The sequence below is a fragment of the Strix uralensis genome, chromosome 13, assembly GCF_047716275.1.
Source record: "Strix uralensis isolate ZFMK-TIS-50842 chromosome 13, bStrUra1, whole genome shotgun sequence".
NCBI lineage: Eukaryota > Metazoa > Chordata > Aves > Strigiformes > Strigidae > Strix > Strix uralensis.
Genome location: NC_133984.1, coordinates 16412746 through 16431545, shown reverse-complemented (window position 1 = coordinate 16431545; position 18800 = coordinate 16412746). Strand labels below are relative to the sequence as shown.

Sequence of the window (18800 nt, the reverse complement as noted above, 5' to 3'; positions counted from 1 at the left end):
CGGAAAAAAAAAAAGCCATGTTGTATGTTTTGCAACAAATGAATGCCATAGCAACAACTGAAATAATGTATTTTTGTTTCTCAGCAGACCGTTTTCAGTTAACCACGGTGATAAAGACACTTGTTACTGACTACTGAAATTTATAAATTAGCAATTATGTAGACAGCATAAATCCACTCAGGATAATAGTCTGCTGCATTGTGTAGAACTTCGCTGATTTGTTTCAGTAAATAAAGCATTCATACAACAAAAGACAAGTTAAGCTGCTTTGAAAATATAGCTGCTTGCTGTATTTTCAGAAGCAACTTCACAACCTACATTGTATTACTTTCCAACAGCATTAAGGCTCCTAAATTCCTCAAACTTCTTTGAGAATTTTGCAAGTATGTCTTAACTTTCAGCAGTGTGAAAAAAAGATGAAGCCTTAATATTGACAGATTTCTTCACTGAAAACATTGCTTGTAGGCTTACAAACTCAGAGAATGTTTATGAATTACAGCATCACTGTAAAGTGAGACACAGCAACATCTTTAAATATGTCAGAAGCTATAGCACTTTCTTCTGCAAGAATTATTACCCCTAACTCTTTTCTGAATGTTAGACCAATTTTATACTGTCTCACTGTGCAAATGAGGTGACTTGCGGCCAGACTTGCACCTTCTGCAAGAGAGAGAAATGGCTCTGTAAATTGACATTTGGACTTTTTTGCCTATCAATTTGTAACAGTATTCATAAACATGGCTGTTTGGTTTTACAGGGCAAAAAGGAGAACTGGGGTTACCTGGCCCACCGGGGCCCCCTGGACTTCCAGGTCTGAAGGGAGAACCAGGTTTCCAGGGATTTCCTGGTCTACAGGGTCCACCAGGTCCACCAGGATTACCAGGGCCACCTCTGGAAGGTCCTAAAGGTAGCCCTGGCCCACCAGGTGTTCCAGGAAGGCCAGGTAAAAGCGTGAGCCATACCTATCAACATCTGTCAGTACTTTGATATTTTGCTGGTAGGTTATCAGCCTTTAAATTTTCTCAATTTATTTGGATGGATAAGTTCAAGCCTCATGGCATAGGTCTTAATGTCTGTGGGCAACCAGAGGATTTTGTTCCCAAGAGTAACAAAGAGAGTAAAATAAAACAGCCTTTCTTTCTATTAATTTCTGATACCTAGCAGCAAAAATCTAATGCGTTAATAAACGGGAGATTCTCCGCATGCTGTCACAGTAATCATCTAGCGAGCACGATATCGACTTCTGAACATCTGATACCTTTGCAGTATTGTCACGTGATCAGCAAATGTCATCGCGCACAAAAAACCAAAAGTAACAAACCCCATCATTTTAAGAGTCATGAAAATCAAATTCACGCTAGCATCACAGCATGATCAAATTGGATAGCTGCCTCTTCATCCTCGTGTCATGTAACATAAGTCATTGCTCCATTGTGTCATGTGGCTCCCATGGACTCAGTGCACCATCATGCCGTGTTCATCTTTCCATTCCATGTTTGCATTTTGTTCCTGCACCAACTAATTCTGGGAATGAAAAAAACACTATACTGAGTTAACATTGCTGAGCAACTCCCTGGCGTGTATTAGAATTTGATTTCTATTTTGTGTCATAGAATGTTTATTTGCATTTAGATACTGCTCTTGAAAAATCTACCTCTAATCAACCTGTCACAGCTCTGGTTCAAGCTTATTGCTGTATTTTGAATCCAGAAGTACTTTGCCACCAATAAGACTCATCTCAACGTGCTTTATATTCTCCTTGAAAGAGACTACTTTCAAACCAAGCTGGTGGTTGATTTTTTTCTTTGCGTATTAATGGAGAAGTAATATTTATTGCCCTCAAACTCTGACCTCAGATTTTTCTCTTATTCAAAGATATGTTTGGGGAAAGTTAAGTTTTGAGTTAGGACATTTTCAAAATAGCTGCTACACATACATTGTTTATTTTGGGTCATCAAGGGAGAGTTTAGTTTTGCAGTACACACTTGGAAAGATTTTAAGATTTGCTTTTTCCTCATGCTTGCTTCTGATACAGCAGAAGGCAGTCCCACTGAAAAACATTTCTACAATGGAATTTTATCAAAATATTTTCACTAGAACTGGAATTGAGTAATATTTGATTATTCTCAAAGGTAGTATGAGCTTTTCTCTTGTGCAGAGTAGGCTATGAACTCATCTGTCCTAATGGCATTTAAAAAATGAGTCATTATAAACAACATTTGGTTTTAATTCATAACACTTTAAAACTGGGGTGCTGTTTGCCAGTATAATGAGGTTTTCTTTTAGTCCTAGCAAAAATACTTGAATTGTGTTGTGGCCTAAACCTGTTTTTTATGTGACTGGTGTGGAACGACCCAGTGGGTTAATAATTCACAGCCAGTCACAATTTCTTCTTGGTTTCCTATCTGGTTAGTGGAAGGAGGAGTGCATGCATTCTCCCTTTCTCCTGGAGGAATTTACTCTTTGCTGTGCCTCAGCGGCTCTAACCAGTCAGTGGGGCATCCCTGCAGCAAGTTAGTAGTCCTAATCTGCTTTCCACTTTCTGTGTGGCCTTGTCCTTTGCTGCCTAGTTGCTCACTGACACGTAGGAGTATGGGACAAGTAATCCCAGCTCTGCTTACTGTGGTTAGAGTTGCAGCTGGGGCAAGAGGGAGGAGGAGTGAAGGGATAAGAGACGGTGGGATGCTGGACTTGGGCTTTGTAATTTAAGCATGCCCAAATAAAGACCTAAGACATCCTAGATGTCAAGATCTTCCAAAGATAATTTTTCTGTATGTAGAGTGGTACAGCAATTAAAATTTTGGCATGAGAATCTGATTGATCCATAAGAGTATAGGCTTCATTTTTAAAAGGTTCCTATAGAGAGAATATCTCCAAACTCAAAACAAAAAAAACAAACAAACAAACAAAAAACCCCAAAACAAAAACCAAATAAAAAAAACCACACCAAACAGTAAACCAGCTAAGCAGCTCCTGATGTATAATAAAACTACCAAGTGAGATTCTGTGCTCTGCTGTAGCGCTGGAGTTTTTATGAAGCTTCTCATCTTGTTCACATTTCTCTGTATAAATCAGGTGCTTACTGCCTCTAATCAGCTGGGGAAGTAGAGGAATGGTGGGACTCATTTTGTGCAGTTTTATGAGCACTAGTAGGGGGAAAACAACCAGTGAGGTTCTGCTCAGCCATGTTGTCTCTCTCTCTCTCTTTCTCTCTTTCTTTCTCTTATTTCCATTTTTGTTGCATGCAATGTATAAAGTGAAGCATTTGTTTTGCTCAGTTATCCGTGAACTAATGTGGATAAACCAAACTATTATTGCAGTTCTGGTACAATCGGCACTCCAGCCTTTTGTTCCAAATGATAACACAGTCTATTGTTGGAATGCTGATTTTGTAACATTTCAACATAAGGCAGTCAGTCATAAAAGCAGCTGTGTGGCTGTCAAATTACCCCCCTTCTAGGGACATAAATAAAACCAGAAGCTGTATACATATACTGTTTGTTGTTGACTTCTGGGTATATTCTAAGATTAGTAAAAGCAATGAAGTCAAACATGATGTAGCTCTCTGACTTCAGTTGAGTTGCCCCTAAAACAAACATAGATAGATGGTGTTGGGACAGATTTATTAATTGGTTATAAAATTAAGCCGATTTCCAGGGCAACACAACATTGCTGTTACTCCACATGTCTATTTTCATTGCTATGAATAATAATAGTTTGGTGTTTTGCATACTGTATGTAAAGGAATATTGAGCTAAATCTAAAAAGAAAGGTTTAGTTGAATATGTTAGCTTGTTGATATTTCTAACAATTTTGATGTTTTTCCCCTTGTTCTAATGATGACCTTGGTGAACTCTGACCCCCTACTCCCAGGTCCCTCAGGTTAGCCCCTTAACTCCAAAATAATAACTTTGCATGAAGATGAATGTACATACTTTTATAGTGTCTAAATGTAGATATGCTGAGTCATTTTTCAGACTTACCTTTTAATTTGTGGTAGAAAAGAAAAGCTCCAAGTTGGCTTTCAGACTCTTCCTCTACGTTGTTGTAGGACTGACATTGGAAGGACACAGTGTTGCTCTCCCCATTGTGGAAGATCATGTGGGTCCAGATTTGCAAGGCTTTTAATAAGTGTCCCCAACTGTGAAACTTGTTTTAGTATATTGATTCTCAGCAAAGTTGAAAACAATATATACTGCTTTTCATCTTTTTTTAAAAAAGCATATTGCGCTGTCCTCCCATGTCTTTGCTATATAATTGTGTTTTGCAGTTTGGGCAAGTGACAGTATTCATTTTTGTAACACATGCTACTGTTGATTTTGGACACTCTCAAGTGACTTAAATAAATTAGATGCTTCTTTTATACCAACAGTGTCTGCAGGAAGATTTATACAGAGTAACAGTGATGCTTTACATTCCCAACTTAGCACTGTAACTTTCCAGTGCAGAGAAATCCTTATTTCCATTGTTTTGCTTCACCAGTAGTTAGAGGAAATGAGGAAAGCTCTTCCTTTTAACATGTATTTTATGATATGAAGCATACAGCCCTCCCCTCCCTAATGCTAGGGCAGTGGAGCAGGACTGGTAAGAACATGGTTGTTTTCACAAGCTTATCGTAATTTTAGCATATCAGCATATAGCACAAGCCAGCTCTTGCAAAGTTTTTTAACATCTGTGTCTAGATTGAAAATGACTTGGTATATCCATTTAATAATAATGTCTTTAGGTTTTGCTATGATGACTTTCAGGAAGCAAAGAACTGTCATGAAAATTCAACAGAGGAATACATGTTAGTGTGCTGTCCTCAGCAAATGTCATAGCCCCTGATGGCTGAATCCTAGCTTTCTGCAGTCATGTAAAAAAATGAATGTGGCTTTACCTTTTAATTAAACTGTGGTCACACAAGCACTAACCACACTTTCAGAGAGGGTTACCATCATTGGGTATGCAGAGAGGAATTTATCAGTTGCTTCATGTTTTGTTCCACCCTGTGACTGTGCTCAGCCAGAGTTCAGTCATCAACAGGTATAGGACAGATTTATAAATCATAGCAAAACTTATCTAACCGTGAAATATAGTTTATAAGTGCTTAACAGTAACAATGAAATGTCCATGTCATTATTTTTAACAACTGTATTACAGTTAGTATTTAAAATCATTTACCAAATATGTAAGAAAGGGCATTGAGGTAAACCTGACGTGTATTTATTCTAGATTTTAGCTGCAAAATGCATGGTGATATGCTGATATATTTAAATCATTTCACTGACATGAAAGATGCAAGTGACACAGGAGCTAAAATATGTATTAATTCAGGAGCATGATGGGGACAACCAGCTTACCTTTTGAATGAGGACATTTAAATGATTCTTCTAAGGATGTTGTTAATGTGCTGTTCTCCATAATAATCTTAAACAGGTAAATTAGCATCTTGGGGTATTTTTATCAAGAAAAAATAATGCTAACAGTAAGGACAACTCATTCTAAATTTGTAAGTTCTGCTGTATTTTTGCTTATAGCATTTGCAGCCCTGTTGATCCATGTCAGTCCTCCTTACCATTTTGAAGAGGGTGTAAGTCTACTTTTCAGTCCTAGAATTGTATTCACAGATAGTTGAGGCTCCTACCTGATTAGCGATGAGAAGTCCTTCTGTTAATCACACTCCCCCCCTGCCCAAAGCAGAATTTTGCTCAAGAGTAAATTGTCATTCACAATTTAACTGCATATTTGCCAAGCTCTCAGGCCCTGTGACGTTGACTATTGTCAGTGAAATGGTTACATAGTCCAAACCCTGTTGTGAGTAGGACTAACCAGTCACAGACCTCAGCTGTAATGTTAAAGCAATAACACGTTCTTTAGTAAAGCTTTAATTTTGCTGTTAAGTGAAGTGTCAAGTTAGTCTTAGTAGAGCCTAGTCACCAGAATAACTTGTATCTGAAAATACATATCATTGTGTATTCATGTATGGTTTTATGCATGCATGTGGATTATATTGTAAATACAAAATATGCTGGTGAAATGGGTTGTTGTGTAGTGTATATGCTGTCATCTGTACTATTTCTAACTAGTAATCTTGTTTTGTACTGTGTGATGTCTGACCCTTCTAACATCGATCATTGGGCTTTGGTGAACTCTGATCCTTCCAGGTCCTCCAGGTTAGACTCTTAACTCGGTCAATTTATTTTACTGCGTTGCACTTGATGTAAGAGAAACAGATGTTTTCCTGTAATTCTATGATTATCTGTCTAAGGACTATGGTTACCCTGCAGATTGTATGTGTTTGTTTAGCATGCCTCAGATGGTAACCCATTATTATTTTGCATGTGTACAATACTAGACCGGTATAAAAGAGCTAAATGAACCCAAAAAATCCTTGCATGATGGGATGCTTTCTGTAGTTGAAACTGCTACAGGATATGTGTGAAATCTGGTACAAAATTGCTGTTGATTTGAAAAGAAAAATTTTGAAAGGAATTCTATACTCAGATTTGCATGCAAGAAATACAGCTCATCAAATTTATTCACTGAATATAGACTATGAGGGTGTCAAAGGAGAAGTTAAATTACTTGAGGTTGCAGAATAATTGAAAATTCAGCACACTGATAAATGTTATTAGATTTGTTGTACCACAGGGTAGAATGTCATAGCACTGTCCTGCAAAGAGATCCTTTTGTTAATTCAATTATGAGATCTAACTTGTAAAATGTTATTAGCTGTTGCTGCACTTGCTTATGGTTTGTTTTGCCACAAACTAGTATTGGTTGCCTTCTATTTATATGGTGGCATAGAGGTGGGGGTCTCATCTTTCAGTTCTCCAAATACCTAAGTTTCTCATAAATCCACTGCTTTCCTTTGGGTTAATGTGGCTGTAGCAAAGGGGAAATATTTAAAGACACAGCACAGTTCCTCTACTAGATTTTCACAGCATAATTCTACTAAAGACAGACAGATCCATCAGAGGCAGTTTCTGCAACTCAGTTTATTATTTCGGCAAGGCAGAATGATGGGCTTCCTGCTGCCCAGCAGTCAATAGACACTATATACCAGGCTCTTCAGTAGGCGTGTTAAATTTTAACAGCAAAAAAGCAGCAATATTTTACATTGTTCAGACTGGCTTTCAAAGGGAATTCAGTCTGTTAAGATAGCACTTAAGAGATGGTGAATGTATGCAGGTCAGCAGAGGGGATATTTGTACCATCTAATTTTGGGTTTCTCGGCTCCTACTAAAGGCACTGGTCTGGTCACTGGTAAGCTGCTACCGCAGGTGAGTTGCACTGCCTTCTGGAAAGACCTGCTTCTCTGCATCAGCTAGATAAGGAGCCTTGTTCCTGATTTGGGTAGTGCAAATAATCCCTCTATTTCTTTTCCTTTTAGTTTATCCTGAATTCAGCATTGTAATAGAGCCAAAATATCTTTAATTTTTTTTTACGCTGAAGGCACAAACTGGGGGAGAATGGTTGATGTGTACTGATCTGTGCATATATTTGTTCTGCCACATTAAGGTCCACCTGGCCCAGAAGGTCCACGAGGGCCACCAGGCAATGGAGGACTTAAAGGGGAAAGGGGGAACCCGGGTCAACCTGGCCCACCTGGCCTGACTGGTCAAAAGGGAGATCAAGGACCACCTGGACGCCAGGTAGGACAAGAAGTGGAGTTTTCCCCTGGTTTATTTTAAAATGCAATAAAAATTGAATTTATTTGGGTGGAATATGCAGTTTATCATAGTACAATAAAAGCCAAAATGTGGTAGCTAACACCCTGTCTTCTATCAAGTAAGAAGGTCTTTTCCTTAATTATTCCCCAGTATCTGGGCAGGATGTCCCCATTATATTCCCGTGGGAGCTGGAGCTGTGAATGCACACTTCATGTTACAGCATTCTCTGACAGCACCCAGTGCAGTGAGCAGGGTGCATGGCATCAGCCCTTCAAAGCACTAGGTCACAGACCCACAGTGCTTATTCATCCCCCAGCCACCTTTTCTCTGCTTTTCTGAAACTCCTAAGAAGATGAGTGAATAACGTGAAGCTGTTCTGTTCAGGGGGATCCTGGTCGACCAGGTCTGAATGGAATGAAGGGCGACCCCGGGCTTCCAGGCGTTCCAGGATTCCCAGGTATTTAACTGGGTATTCCCAGGTATTTAACGAGCATTTCAAGTTAAAACCTCCAGACACAATAACAGCCGCTCAGGGAGAAAAGGCAGCTGATTTTGGCCATTCTTGCAGTAGATTTTGTAAGACAGCATGTTCTTTCACTGTATAACTGTCTGAATTTGATGTTTCAGGTATGAAGGGTCCCACCGGACCTGCAGGACCTGCTGGCCTCACAGGCAGTCAAGGACTGCCAGGCCCACCAGGTAGGAGTCCTGGGTAGCGGTATTGTCACTTTTGCTCCGTGCCAGTAGAATTTGTTACACAGATGTAGGACTGAGTTGGTCTCAGCCAGCAATGAAAGTGAACAATAGCTTAAACACAATTCCAGGCTATACTTTTTAGCCCTACAAGTAATCCTACCATACTTTATACTCTGTATCCAGTCTACATGCGTTAACCCCTGCAAGAGCTGTCCTTTGAGGGAAGGGGTCACCAAGAGCACTTTTTTTGCCTTATATATACAGTTATTCTTCGCACTGATAGAGCTCTTGGCTTCTGACTTTGCGATAATGGTAACAGGAACTATTTCTAATGCTGTCTTCCAGTTTGGTTTATCTAATACTAAGCTGCTTTCTCTCAGGTCCACCAGGTTTACCAGGTACCATTGGACGAAGCATTGTTGTCAAAGGTGACCCTGGTCCGCCGGGACCTCCGGGACAGCCTGGGTCGAAAGGGCCACCTGGATTGCCAGGGCCACAGGGCTTGCCAGGTATGATCCTAGGTGGCCACAGAGAAAATGACTAAGCAGTATAGCTGACTGCAGGGTGCAATGCAAGTCACTTGGCATAGGCTGCAGAGACAAGTTACTGAATTCAGCAAGAGGTAATAGATAAATGTAGGATTCCACCATATACATCTCGTTTAATGGTCTCTTCTTGTCTAATGTATCATGAAGAAACAATAGACGAGTCCCAGACAATTTAAAGATTTCTTTAGTGAGATTTTGAGAGCTTTTATTTCAATTATTCATTTGTCTATTCTAGGTCCAATTGGTCTTCCTGGTGACCCAGGGCGAGATGGACTGCCTGGTTTTGATGGTCCAGTAGGACGTAAAGGAGAGAGAGGTCTTCCAGGCCAACCAGGTATGGTGTTTATCCTTTGAAGACCCAGTGGAAAAGATGCTCCCTTTTGTGAGCGCAGGCTAATACTGGGAAGCGAGATCTTTGCCTCATGCAAATAATAAAATTATAATTTTAGTATTTTCTTTATGCAAAAATATTACAAACAGCCGAACATACTTTCATTTGCAATATTCTTGGAACCAACACATCATCGGTCACTGCATGTTGTCAAGTGCTTTATCTCAAGTTTAATGGCACCCCCTTTGCAGCACAGGTGATGCACAGGAGATAATGATGATAGTAAGAAACAGAAGAGAGATTGGTAAACTAATTTTGTATGGAAATCATGAATGGGGCAAAAACGGACTTCATAAAGGAAATAATTTCACCAGGGACAGAGATCAGCTACCATGCAGCTATTGCATAGAATTACAGTTTGATAAAAGAAATCAGACTAGGCACTGCAACAATTTTCTAAAGAAGATGATACGTATTAAGTAGCTATGTATTGCAACTTGCAAGAAAAAGTATTAGAATTTAAATAGTTAAAACAGTACAAAAATCCATAATGCCTTTTTTCCTTTGAGTAGCCCTATGAAATGTTAGCATTATTTTAGTGAAAAAAATGTAAATAAGAATGACTGCGGAATAACATAGTCTAAATATTTGTGGGTTTATTTCCTGATAGTTTTGCTGTTCAAGAACAGATGCCTTTTCTGATACCTTTCTCAGTCACATGACTCATTCTTTCTCTCAGTCAAGGTTGTTCTAGCCTATTTCCACTTTTTGTAACCCAAAACTGACTGCAGCTTTTCTATTCATTTTGGTGGGCTTTGGCTCAGGTGTTATCCTAGCATGCCCTAGAGTGAGACTTGTGTCTGCTTCTGGCTCTGCCATTTATTTTGTGATCCTGATCAGGATGTTTCAATATTATCTTACTGAGCTGCATACACAGATTAATACGTTCTGGAATTGGGAAGGTGATTTGGACTCATTCCAGTGGCTGTCCTGTCCACTGCAGTTGTTATCTTAGTGCCTCACAGTTCTGAACATGTTTAACTTCACAATACCCCTACAACACAGGGAAGTTGCACTATTTTACACCTGGCTATGACAGCCTCAGTGATTTAACCAAACTTACATGAAAAAATAATTTGAGGAAGATAGTGTCAGCAGACCCCAGGTCCCCCAACTCACAAGCACATTAATCACAAGACCATGCTACATTTCAGAGCTACATTAGTCCTAAACAAGCAAGAAATGGTGGTGTTAAATACTCTGTGTCGTGTTTCTCTTGTGCGAACAGGTTCACGAGGAATACAGGGACCTCCTGGTCCTGATGGCTTACAAGGCCCACCCGGTCCTCCTGGAACAGCTTCTGTTGCTCACGGATTCCTTATCACCCGGCACAGCCAGACCAGGGATACACCACTATGTCCACAAGGAACATCAAGAATATATGATGGATTCTCTCTTCTATATGTGCAAGGAAATGAGAGAGCACATGGCCAGGATTTGGGTGAGATACTCTCTATGCTCTGGCTTTAAGGGGAAAGAGGTTGTAGCTCCTTCTTCAAATGCTCTGGTTCTCAGAAGATATGACCGTCTTAGAGCTTTCTTAGATGAGGAGGGGAAATGCATACTAAGATCCACTACCTCCAGAGGTTGCACATTATGATGAAAGAATGTAAACCAAAACTGAGAAGTTAAGTTTTTCCCTCATGTGACAGTTTGATAGCACATTCTGTGCACTCATGGGTGGAGAGGAAGAATACACAATTACTGTTCTCAAAGAATTGCTATAAAAAGCAATGAAGTGAAAACTCTGCTGTCACATTTTATGTATCTTACTCTGTAGGTACTGCTGGGAGCTGTCTTAGACGTTTCAGCACCATGCCCTTCATGTTCTGCAACATCAACAACGTTTGTAATTTTGCATCAAGGAATGACTATTCCTACTGGCTATCAACTCCAGAGCCAATGCCGATGAGCATGGAGCCGCTGACTGGGCAGAGCATCCAGCCGTTCATTAGCCGGTGAGACAAAGCAGGCCATCGGCTCTCCTTTTTTAATATCTGGATAAAGAGCACATCTTACCTATGTATTTCCAACATGCTGGTTGGATATTAGGACATGAGTCTGGCATGGTTTGCTCTGGGAAATACTAGGAAAATACCTTGTTTTGAAGTATTAATTGTCTTGAAAGGTCTGTCTATGTGCAGCAGTGATAATTAGAGGCTGAAAAGCTGTAAGAGCTCTCCTCGACTGAGGAAGCTATGTAACCAGCAGTGCAAGATTGCCACGGACAGGAAAGAGAACATGAGAGCTATTGGCTCTAGAATTAAGGTGTTCACCTGGGGACTTCGAGCTTCCAGGTTTTGTTTCAGGAACTGCTTCAGTATTTTAGCCAATGGTTGCTAGTGGAAATACAGGCAGATTTTGCACTCTAAAATACCATCTTATTGCTGTTACAAAATATGTGAGAAGTAGCAGTCTAGGTTACTAGGACAGCCTCTCACAGGCCAGTTTTTCTGCCTTTCTCTGTGTAAGAATTCTTAATAAAACATACTCATATTTTAATATCACATGCTTCTCCTGCTATTTCCCCTGTGTCCAGATGTGTTGTGTGTGAAGCTCCTGCTATGGTGATAGCTGTCCACAGTCAGACTATTCAGATTCCTTCGTGTCCTCCAGGCTGGGACTCCCTTTGGATTGGTTACTCTTTCATGATGGTAAGAACTGCCTCCTGCTCCAGAAGTGGCTCGTACCCACTTGTGTCCTCACCTAGCTGCTTTTTAGGAGTTTGTTAAAAACTACAGTGGTTGTCACTCAAAAGCCTTTACCTTCAATTACTAACCATGGTAGCCAAGACTAACAGTGATTTTTTCCAGTACACAGACCCCAGCGTAACTGGTATTTATGGAGGTGTCTGACGCTGCATTATCTCAACCAAGAATGAACAGTGGCTCTTTTAGTAATTGAATGCTGTGCTATTTAATTTTTAGCACCTACTGTAAGATTCTCGTTTGTGTGTTTTTTTCCTCCACCCCTACACCAGCACACTAGTGCTGGAGCAGAGGGCTCTGGACAGGCCTTGGCATCGCCTGGATCCTGTTTAGAAGAATTCCGCTCAGCTCCATTCATTGAATGCCATGGTCGTGGCACTTGTAATTACTATGCCAATTCATATAGTTTCTGGCTGGCAACTGTAGAGGTGTCAGAAATGTTCAGGTAAGAAAACTTGTTTCTTGTATATTGCTTTATTCCAGAATGAAAGCTTTGGAAACAGAATTTATTCCAAAGATCAAAAATTATTTGTTTACAGGGGTATAGGGAAATAATTTAATTTGTTTTCCCCCTCACAACCAGTTTTTCAAGCGTTTCCTTGGTAAGCCTTTAATATTATGAAAAAACTTGCTAGGGCACATTCTGTTTTGCAAGGAGTCAGATTCTTATGTCAATTCTTATTCACCTTTAGCAGTACCTTCTCTGAAAGTAGTCTTACTGTAGTTATTGTATTTGGAGCCTAAAAGATCAATTCTGTTGGTTTTTTTTTCTTGCCAGGCCTTTCAATAGACTCAAATATTTGAACAGGTAGTTCAGAGACATAAAAGGGACAGGCATGAAGGGCAAGATCAACTCTGCTTAAACCTTTTAAGACAGATGTTCATGTGACCTGCTTTTTAAGTCTTGTGTGAAGGAGGTTTCATACCCTCCATGGCAAGCATTTTTTCCAGTACTTTGCAGAAGAGTTAGGATGACATTTTGGCTGCAAGGAAGCCAATGGACGTTCTGTCCTCAGCTTCTCTGCAGTCAGCATTTTGGCTGGAGTCTCTCAGCTCCTCAAACTTTTTCCCTTTCAACTTGAGTAGCAAAACCTCAAGTTGAGTAGCAAAAAAGTCATCTCTTTCCTAGAACAAATTGCTACTGCCCTGTTTGTGTACTGATAAAAACTCCATAAATATTCCCACTGACACCAAACTGAAAAACGTAGCTTTGTGGTACAGGGCTGGCAGTGTGCACTGTGTTGTACAGCAGTAGTGGCTCCCAAGTTGGTTTTGTGTAACATCTACAACTGTGATACTTAATGTGCATTAAATAGTCATCACTCTAAGTTTTCAGGTTAGTTGATCAGTGGTAATTCACTAGTGAAAACTGCCTACTAATAACTACCATGCACCTTTGAGTTTTCTGTCTCTACTATTTTCTGTCTTCCATAAACACAACTTGCTTTTTTATTCTATTTTTTAGAAGAAACTTTTAAGAATTGGACTTACTCTGTGTACGTGCATATTACGTGAATTTGTTATATTAATCTTCCACCTCCTTACCCTTTCAGAATATAAATAAATAATTTGATAAAGCCATCACTTAAATACAAATCTCATTGTTGCTGTATTTTTTGAGTAGTTGAGGTCCCCTTCTAGCTTAGAAACCCAAAGGCTACAAACAAAAAACCCCAGAAATACTGTCTTAAATGTACAAAATTCACCTTCCATGCTGGTGTTTGTGCTACATCATATGCTAGCCTGAAGTAGTTGGTTAGCACACCTTGTGCATACTGAGACACTGGACACAGCTGAGCATCTGTCATCTGGTGTTGAGGACATACAGAAAGATCAACCTTAAGGAAAAGAATCAAATTCTGTGATTCTGTGAAAACTCTCAAATACATGACTAATTCCCTGCGTACGTACTTAGTGTTATCTTAAACTGTGAATGAAGTAGTTTAAAGGAACAGTTCTGCAAACAAAGAAAAAGCTAACCTAACCTTACCTTTGTGTCTGTCTACCAGTAAACCTCAGTCAGAGACACTGAAAGCTGGAGACTTGAGGACGCGTATTAGTCGTTGTCAAGTTTGCATGAAGAAGACGTAACATCTTGGAGAATGTTTTATAAAACAGTTGAAAATTCCTAAGATGCACTGTCTTCCAGCTGCAACAATGGTGCTACTGTGCAGAAAGAAAAGAAAAAACAAATCCAAACTGTTTTAACCAAGCAAATTCAAGTGTACCTCACTCATGTGCCAAACTAAGGGTTGTTCGGTACATATTTGACAACAGGACTAAGATGAAAGAACTGACCTCTTGGAAACAGAAAAGAACACCTGAGGTTCACAAAGGATCAGAAGATGAAATTTTTCATTTCTCTCCCTGTACCAAAATGGCACCTTTTTGATCAACCAAGAGAATAAAGAAAAACATGACGCACTGAGTATGTTTAAAATAACAAGACTGCAGTTTTGAAAAACATTTTTCATGGTGCTACTAACCCTACTGTATCCCAGGTTTTTAATATGAAATTTTAAGCTTATTTCTCTTTGTAAGTAATGAAATGTGTATATTGTGTAAACACCTTTTTAGTTGAAACTTTCAGTCATTTAGAAACAAACCAGACTGATATAAAAATGCTTATGTCTAAAATTAAAAGATATGGCAGTATTTTATTATGAAACTTGTGGTACAGAGAGAATTTACCCCTCTTATGCCAACTTCTTCATTTAATATTTCATTTCCTTCCTCAGTTGCCAACCTGATATATCTGGGGAATGCACAATTACTCTGAAGTCATTTTGATCAGGGTTTTAAATGTTGTACACCCTGCTATCAGTGGTTTTATTTGTGCTTACAAATCCCAATTCACTTGAAAAGGTTGTTTTATCTTGTGAAAATATGTGAAATTATTAGCCATATTCTATATCCTTCTTTCCTGAATTAAAGTCACAGTCACATTTTAGTAATCAGTTTGGTTTAACAAAACCTGTTCCTTGGGAATATCCAGTTACCAAAGCATTTAAGATTATCCTTACATGAAACCTCTACTCTGAAGTGGTGTCATGCATTTTATCCAAAATAGTGTACATGCTAAGAAACCTTGTGAATAAAATAAAGCATAAGCTGGTGGAAACTTTCCTATTTACAAATTAATCTTATGTGAATTTATACACATCCACAATGTATTTACAGTATACAGCAACTCTTGTGTATGTCTAGTTCACATAAGGCCTTGAAAGATGGTGCATGCAGTCTTTCTGATGTCATTTTGTAACAAAAGACTCCTACTGTGTATGTCTTGGAGTGTCACGACTTGTGCAATAGCTGAAAAGTGATCGCTTTTTGTATGCATGACTGTTCAGCTTCTATGGTCAGTGCTGTTTCATTTACCCTTCTGTATAAACAGAGCTCCCTGACAAAGCAAGACTATTTTTCAAGTGATGCTACTTTAATATTTTCGTTGTATATCGCCACCTCAACTATCAATACAACTTAACTTGTGAATTAACATACTGCTTTATACAGGTGAAGTGTATTTGTTTATTGACTACTGTTAAGTAATTTATCTGCTAATGGCTATTCATTCTTACCTTTCAGTTATTGTAAACACGGAGCATCAGAAATGTCCTTGTTTTATGCACATCTGACAAAAGACATAGGACTGGTGACTGACCAGGTGCCAGTGATTTGTACAATGAGATTGGTGCTGATTTCAAAAGCTTTCAACTAAGTATGAAACTGAAGTTCTTTAGTTTAAAGTGCAAAATATTAATAGCTTTGTCTTTTTTTCAATTAGCTGCAGTTATATATGTTGGTAGAGAGTGGGCAACTCAGCAATGTGCATCCTTCAACTCATTTTATTTTGGTTTGCTGATGCATATAGAAATAAACTCAACCTGCTGCTACCTCCAAGTCAAGAACTTTTTACCAAAGCTGAAATAAAATAGTAAGTCTCTTCTTATAAACACAAGCCCTTATCTCACTGCTGGCTCCTCAGAAGCCTAAAATGGACATAGCAGCCTTTCCCTAGCCCCAAAAAGCAGAAGAATGGATGCTAAGGTCAAGGAGTTCCCAAAGGAAAGAGCTCTCCCAGCCTTCCCTACCAAGCCCTGTCTTGTGCTCACCACCAAGTGTTCATATATGGGGACCTGGGAAAGGGCAGAACATGTTTGTTCCAGTAGTGTATAACCAGTGCTTCTTTCTAAGATTTGGCCTTCTCTCGCAGCATGTAAAACAAAGCCCACTGAAGTGTTAAGACAGGAGATAACATTCCAGTCTAAGGTATATAGCACCCAGAACAGCTAGTCTTGTGGCAGCGTTAAGTCCCAAACCTGTGAAGGACCACAGAAAATGAAAATATGTGAAATAGCTACACTTCTGATAGATGTGTTCTCTGTTCTGTTCCTGCAGCTCTCACCCTGACCTGGAGAACTAATCAGCTTCAGGCTGAGATTTCCAAATGGGCTAATTTTTATTAAGAGAAAGGAAGTCTAGAGAGGAAAGAGCATCTTTTAACTGAGACCTGCAGCAGAGATTCAAGAGATGTTGTTTTAATTCCCACCACACATTCTGTGCCTTAGAGCAGGTAAATCACTTGACCTGTGTTGGATCAGAGTTACTGATCTATAAAAGAAAGCATGGTTATTATTTTCTCCTACTTCTTGACTACTTAGACTGTAAGCTCTTTGGGGCAGAGACATTGAGGGGGCTCAAATGTTGGTTGGGGCCTCTAGGTGCTATCCATCAGTATATAAATATTAAACTACAGGTAAAAGCTTGTGTTTACAGATTTATTATTGAAGTCGTAAAAAACTGTTTTGAACATTAGAGCCTTCAAGTAGTCTTCAACATAGCCTAAACATGATCCAGCTCAGAACACCACTTCTTCATTGACAACTAAGGTTCTTTTTCCTGAAGGCTGATTTAACTAAAGCTTTTATTCTCTTAACTAATCATGTAAAGTTATCCATTTCAGTTAATCTTGAGCAGGAACCTGGAAGATAACTCAATTGTATTTTAAGTTATAGAAGGTCAAGTTGCACGCTTCAGCCACTCGAGGGCACCATATAGCTTTGGAAGAAAGCTAGAACAGCAACATGCCTGAGCTCCTGGAAGTGCCAGCACACAGCAACGACTTTAAAAAAAGCTTACTGGAAGGGGAGTGCATTACCTTTCTTTGCTCACTGCCCAGTTCTTGTTCTTGAAAGCTTGCTGCAGGTGGTGTACTGTCAATTGCAACCGGGCTGAGTAGTGAAAAAATGCAACTTTCTAAAGGAATGCTAGTCTGCAAGTCCTAAAACCCAGCAAGCTTCTGAGTAACTTGGATTTACACTGTTCTAGTATTAGTGAACGTTGTTCTTTAAGACAGGCTTTTCAGTACCTTCACTCTAGTTAGTCCTATTATAATCCTTGACTAAAAAGAAAAGCTTCTTCAACCTCAAATTCATTCATAAGGTGGGATTTAAACTTCTGCAACAATTCTGTGATCAATGTACAATCTATAAACCAAAGTGGGCACACAGGGCCGTGCAGCAACATTTCTGTACCATGAACTACATGCCAGCTCTGTGCTTTAGAAGCATGCAGTGTTTTGTCCTCTATTGTAAGGGTCAGCCCCCTCTATAGTGGGGGGGTATCAAAAGATGAAGTACCTATTCTAAAAAGTATTTTTAGAATTTGAAAAAGTGCTACATTGATATGCTAGAGTTCTAAAATGTCATCTTCTGCAATTGTTTTCTATATGCTTTGATTAAGTCAAAGCTTAAGTATTTTGTAGTCAGTATGCTGCCTGAACCTTACAGAAGTGCCATCCTAGAGATACCCGAGGGAAGATCATTTTGCCAGATTTAGGACTGTATTGCTGTGAGCAGCATGACATGGTTTTAACAGGTCCTTCCCAGAGAAGTTATGCTTTAGACAATCCAGCACTGTTGCTGGACACATAATACTTCTGCTGCTATAACTACTTCTACCAGAAGCACAAGCTGAAAACTGCATGAGAGCCCAGAATAATTTAGTCTTTCCAGGGTATTTTATTGACAAAAAGCAGGACACGATTGCCAATGAAAGACGGGAGCAGTGATTAGCTCAGGGGAGTACTAACAGTGTTCTACATTTAAAATGTAGGCTATGTATCTAGAACTATTAGCTTTTGAAAGAAAGATTAACTCACTCAACCCTTTGTAGCAGACAGGTGACTACTGCCCAAGAACAGCCTCAGCTGGCAGCAAGATGAAGAGTAACTAGTTAGTAAAGCAGACAAACTGCTGTCTTGAGTAAAGGTACTCACTGCAGCCCCTGGGTGGAGCACAGAATGGTGGCTGAGGCTACTGTGCCAACAAACAGCTTCAGTGCCCACTGAGCTACATTTCCTGGCAGTCAGTCTCCTATAAACCATAACACTTGTTTAAAAAGTTTTAAATTAACTCAGTAACTCAGAAGAAAATCCAAGAAAATTAGCTTGGTGGGGTATTTTTTAAACAAAAGAAGAGTGGGGTTCTTAACTCCCAGGTCTATACAGCTCCTGCTCTCCCCCCCCCAAGACATGTTGCTTCACAACCCTTCATGGAAAAGTGAGGGCAGAAATTTTATAGTTGAGGGAATGCTACTGCTATAGCCAAAAGAGGATGCAGGAATGAAAAATATGCAATACAAATTGTATTGTTACCCAGTAACTGAAAAGGTCTTTGCCTGCTATGAACCTCTCATTCCCAGTTATTTGATTATTTCCAGTACCATATTGCTCAGCGAGATGCAAGGCCCATTAGAACTGGTCAATGTACTTCAAAACAAAGACTTTTAATACATATTCTAG

At 39.4% G+C, this 18800-nt stretch overlaps 1 protein-coding gene across 2 annotated transcripts in view; it reads left to right on the top strand.

The window, feature by feature from the left end:
• The window catches only part of COL4A5 (collagen type IV alpha 5 chain), an 85449-nt gene extending 68684 nt beyond the window's left edge, over positions 1-16765 (top strand). For both annotated transcript variants that reach the window (XM_074882675.1, XM_074882676.1), the window contains 11 exons: positions 758-943; positions 7504-7637; positions 8040-8112; positions 8283-8354; positions 8732-8860; positions 9135-9233; positions 10519-10731; positions 11071-11248; positions 11830-11944; positions 12271-12443; positions 14008-16765. In XM_074882675.1, coding sequence (XP_074738776.1) covers positions 758-943; positions 7504-7637; positions 8040-8112; positions 8283-8354; positions 8732-8860; positions 9135-9233; positions 10519-10731; positions 11071-11248; positions 11830-11944; positions 12271-12443; positions 14008-14089 — 1454 coding nt within the window. In that variant the 3' untranslated portion in view covers positions 14090-16765. The remainder of the gene's footprint in view (positions 1-757; positions 944-7503; positions 7638-8039; positions 8113-8282; positions 8355-8731; positions 8861-9134; positions 9234-10518; positions 10732-11070; positions 11249-11829; positions 11945-12270; positions 12444-14007) is intronic.
• Positions 16766-18800: the final 2035 nt, after the last annotated feature.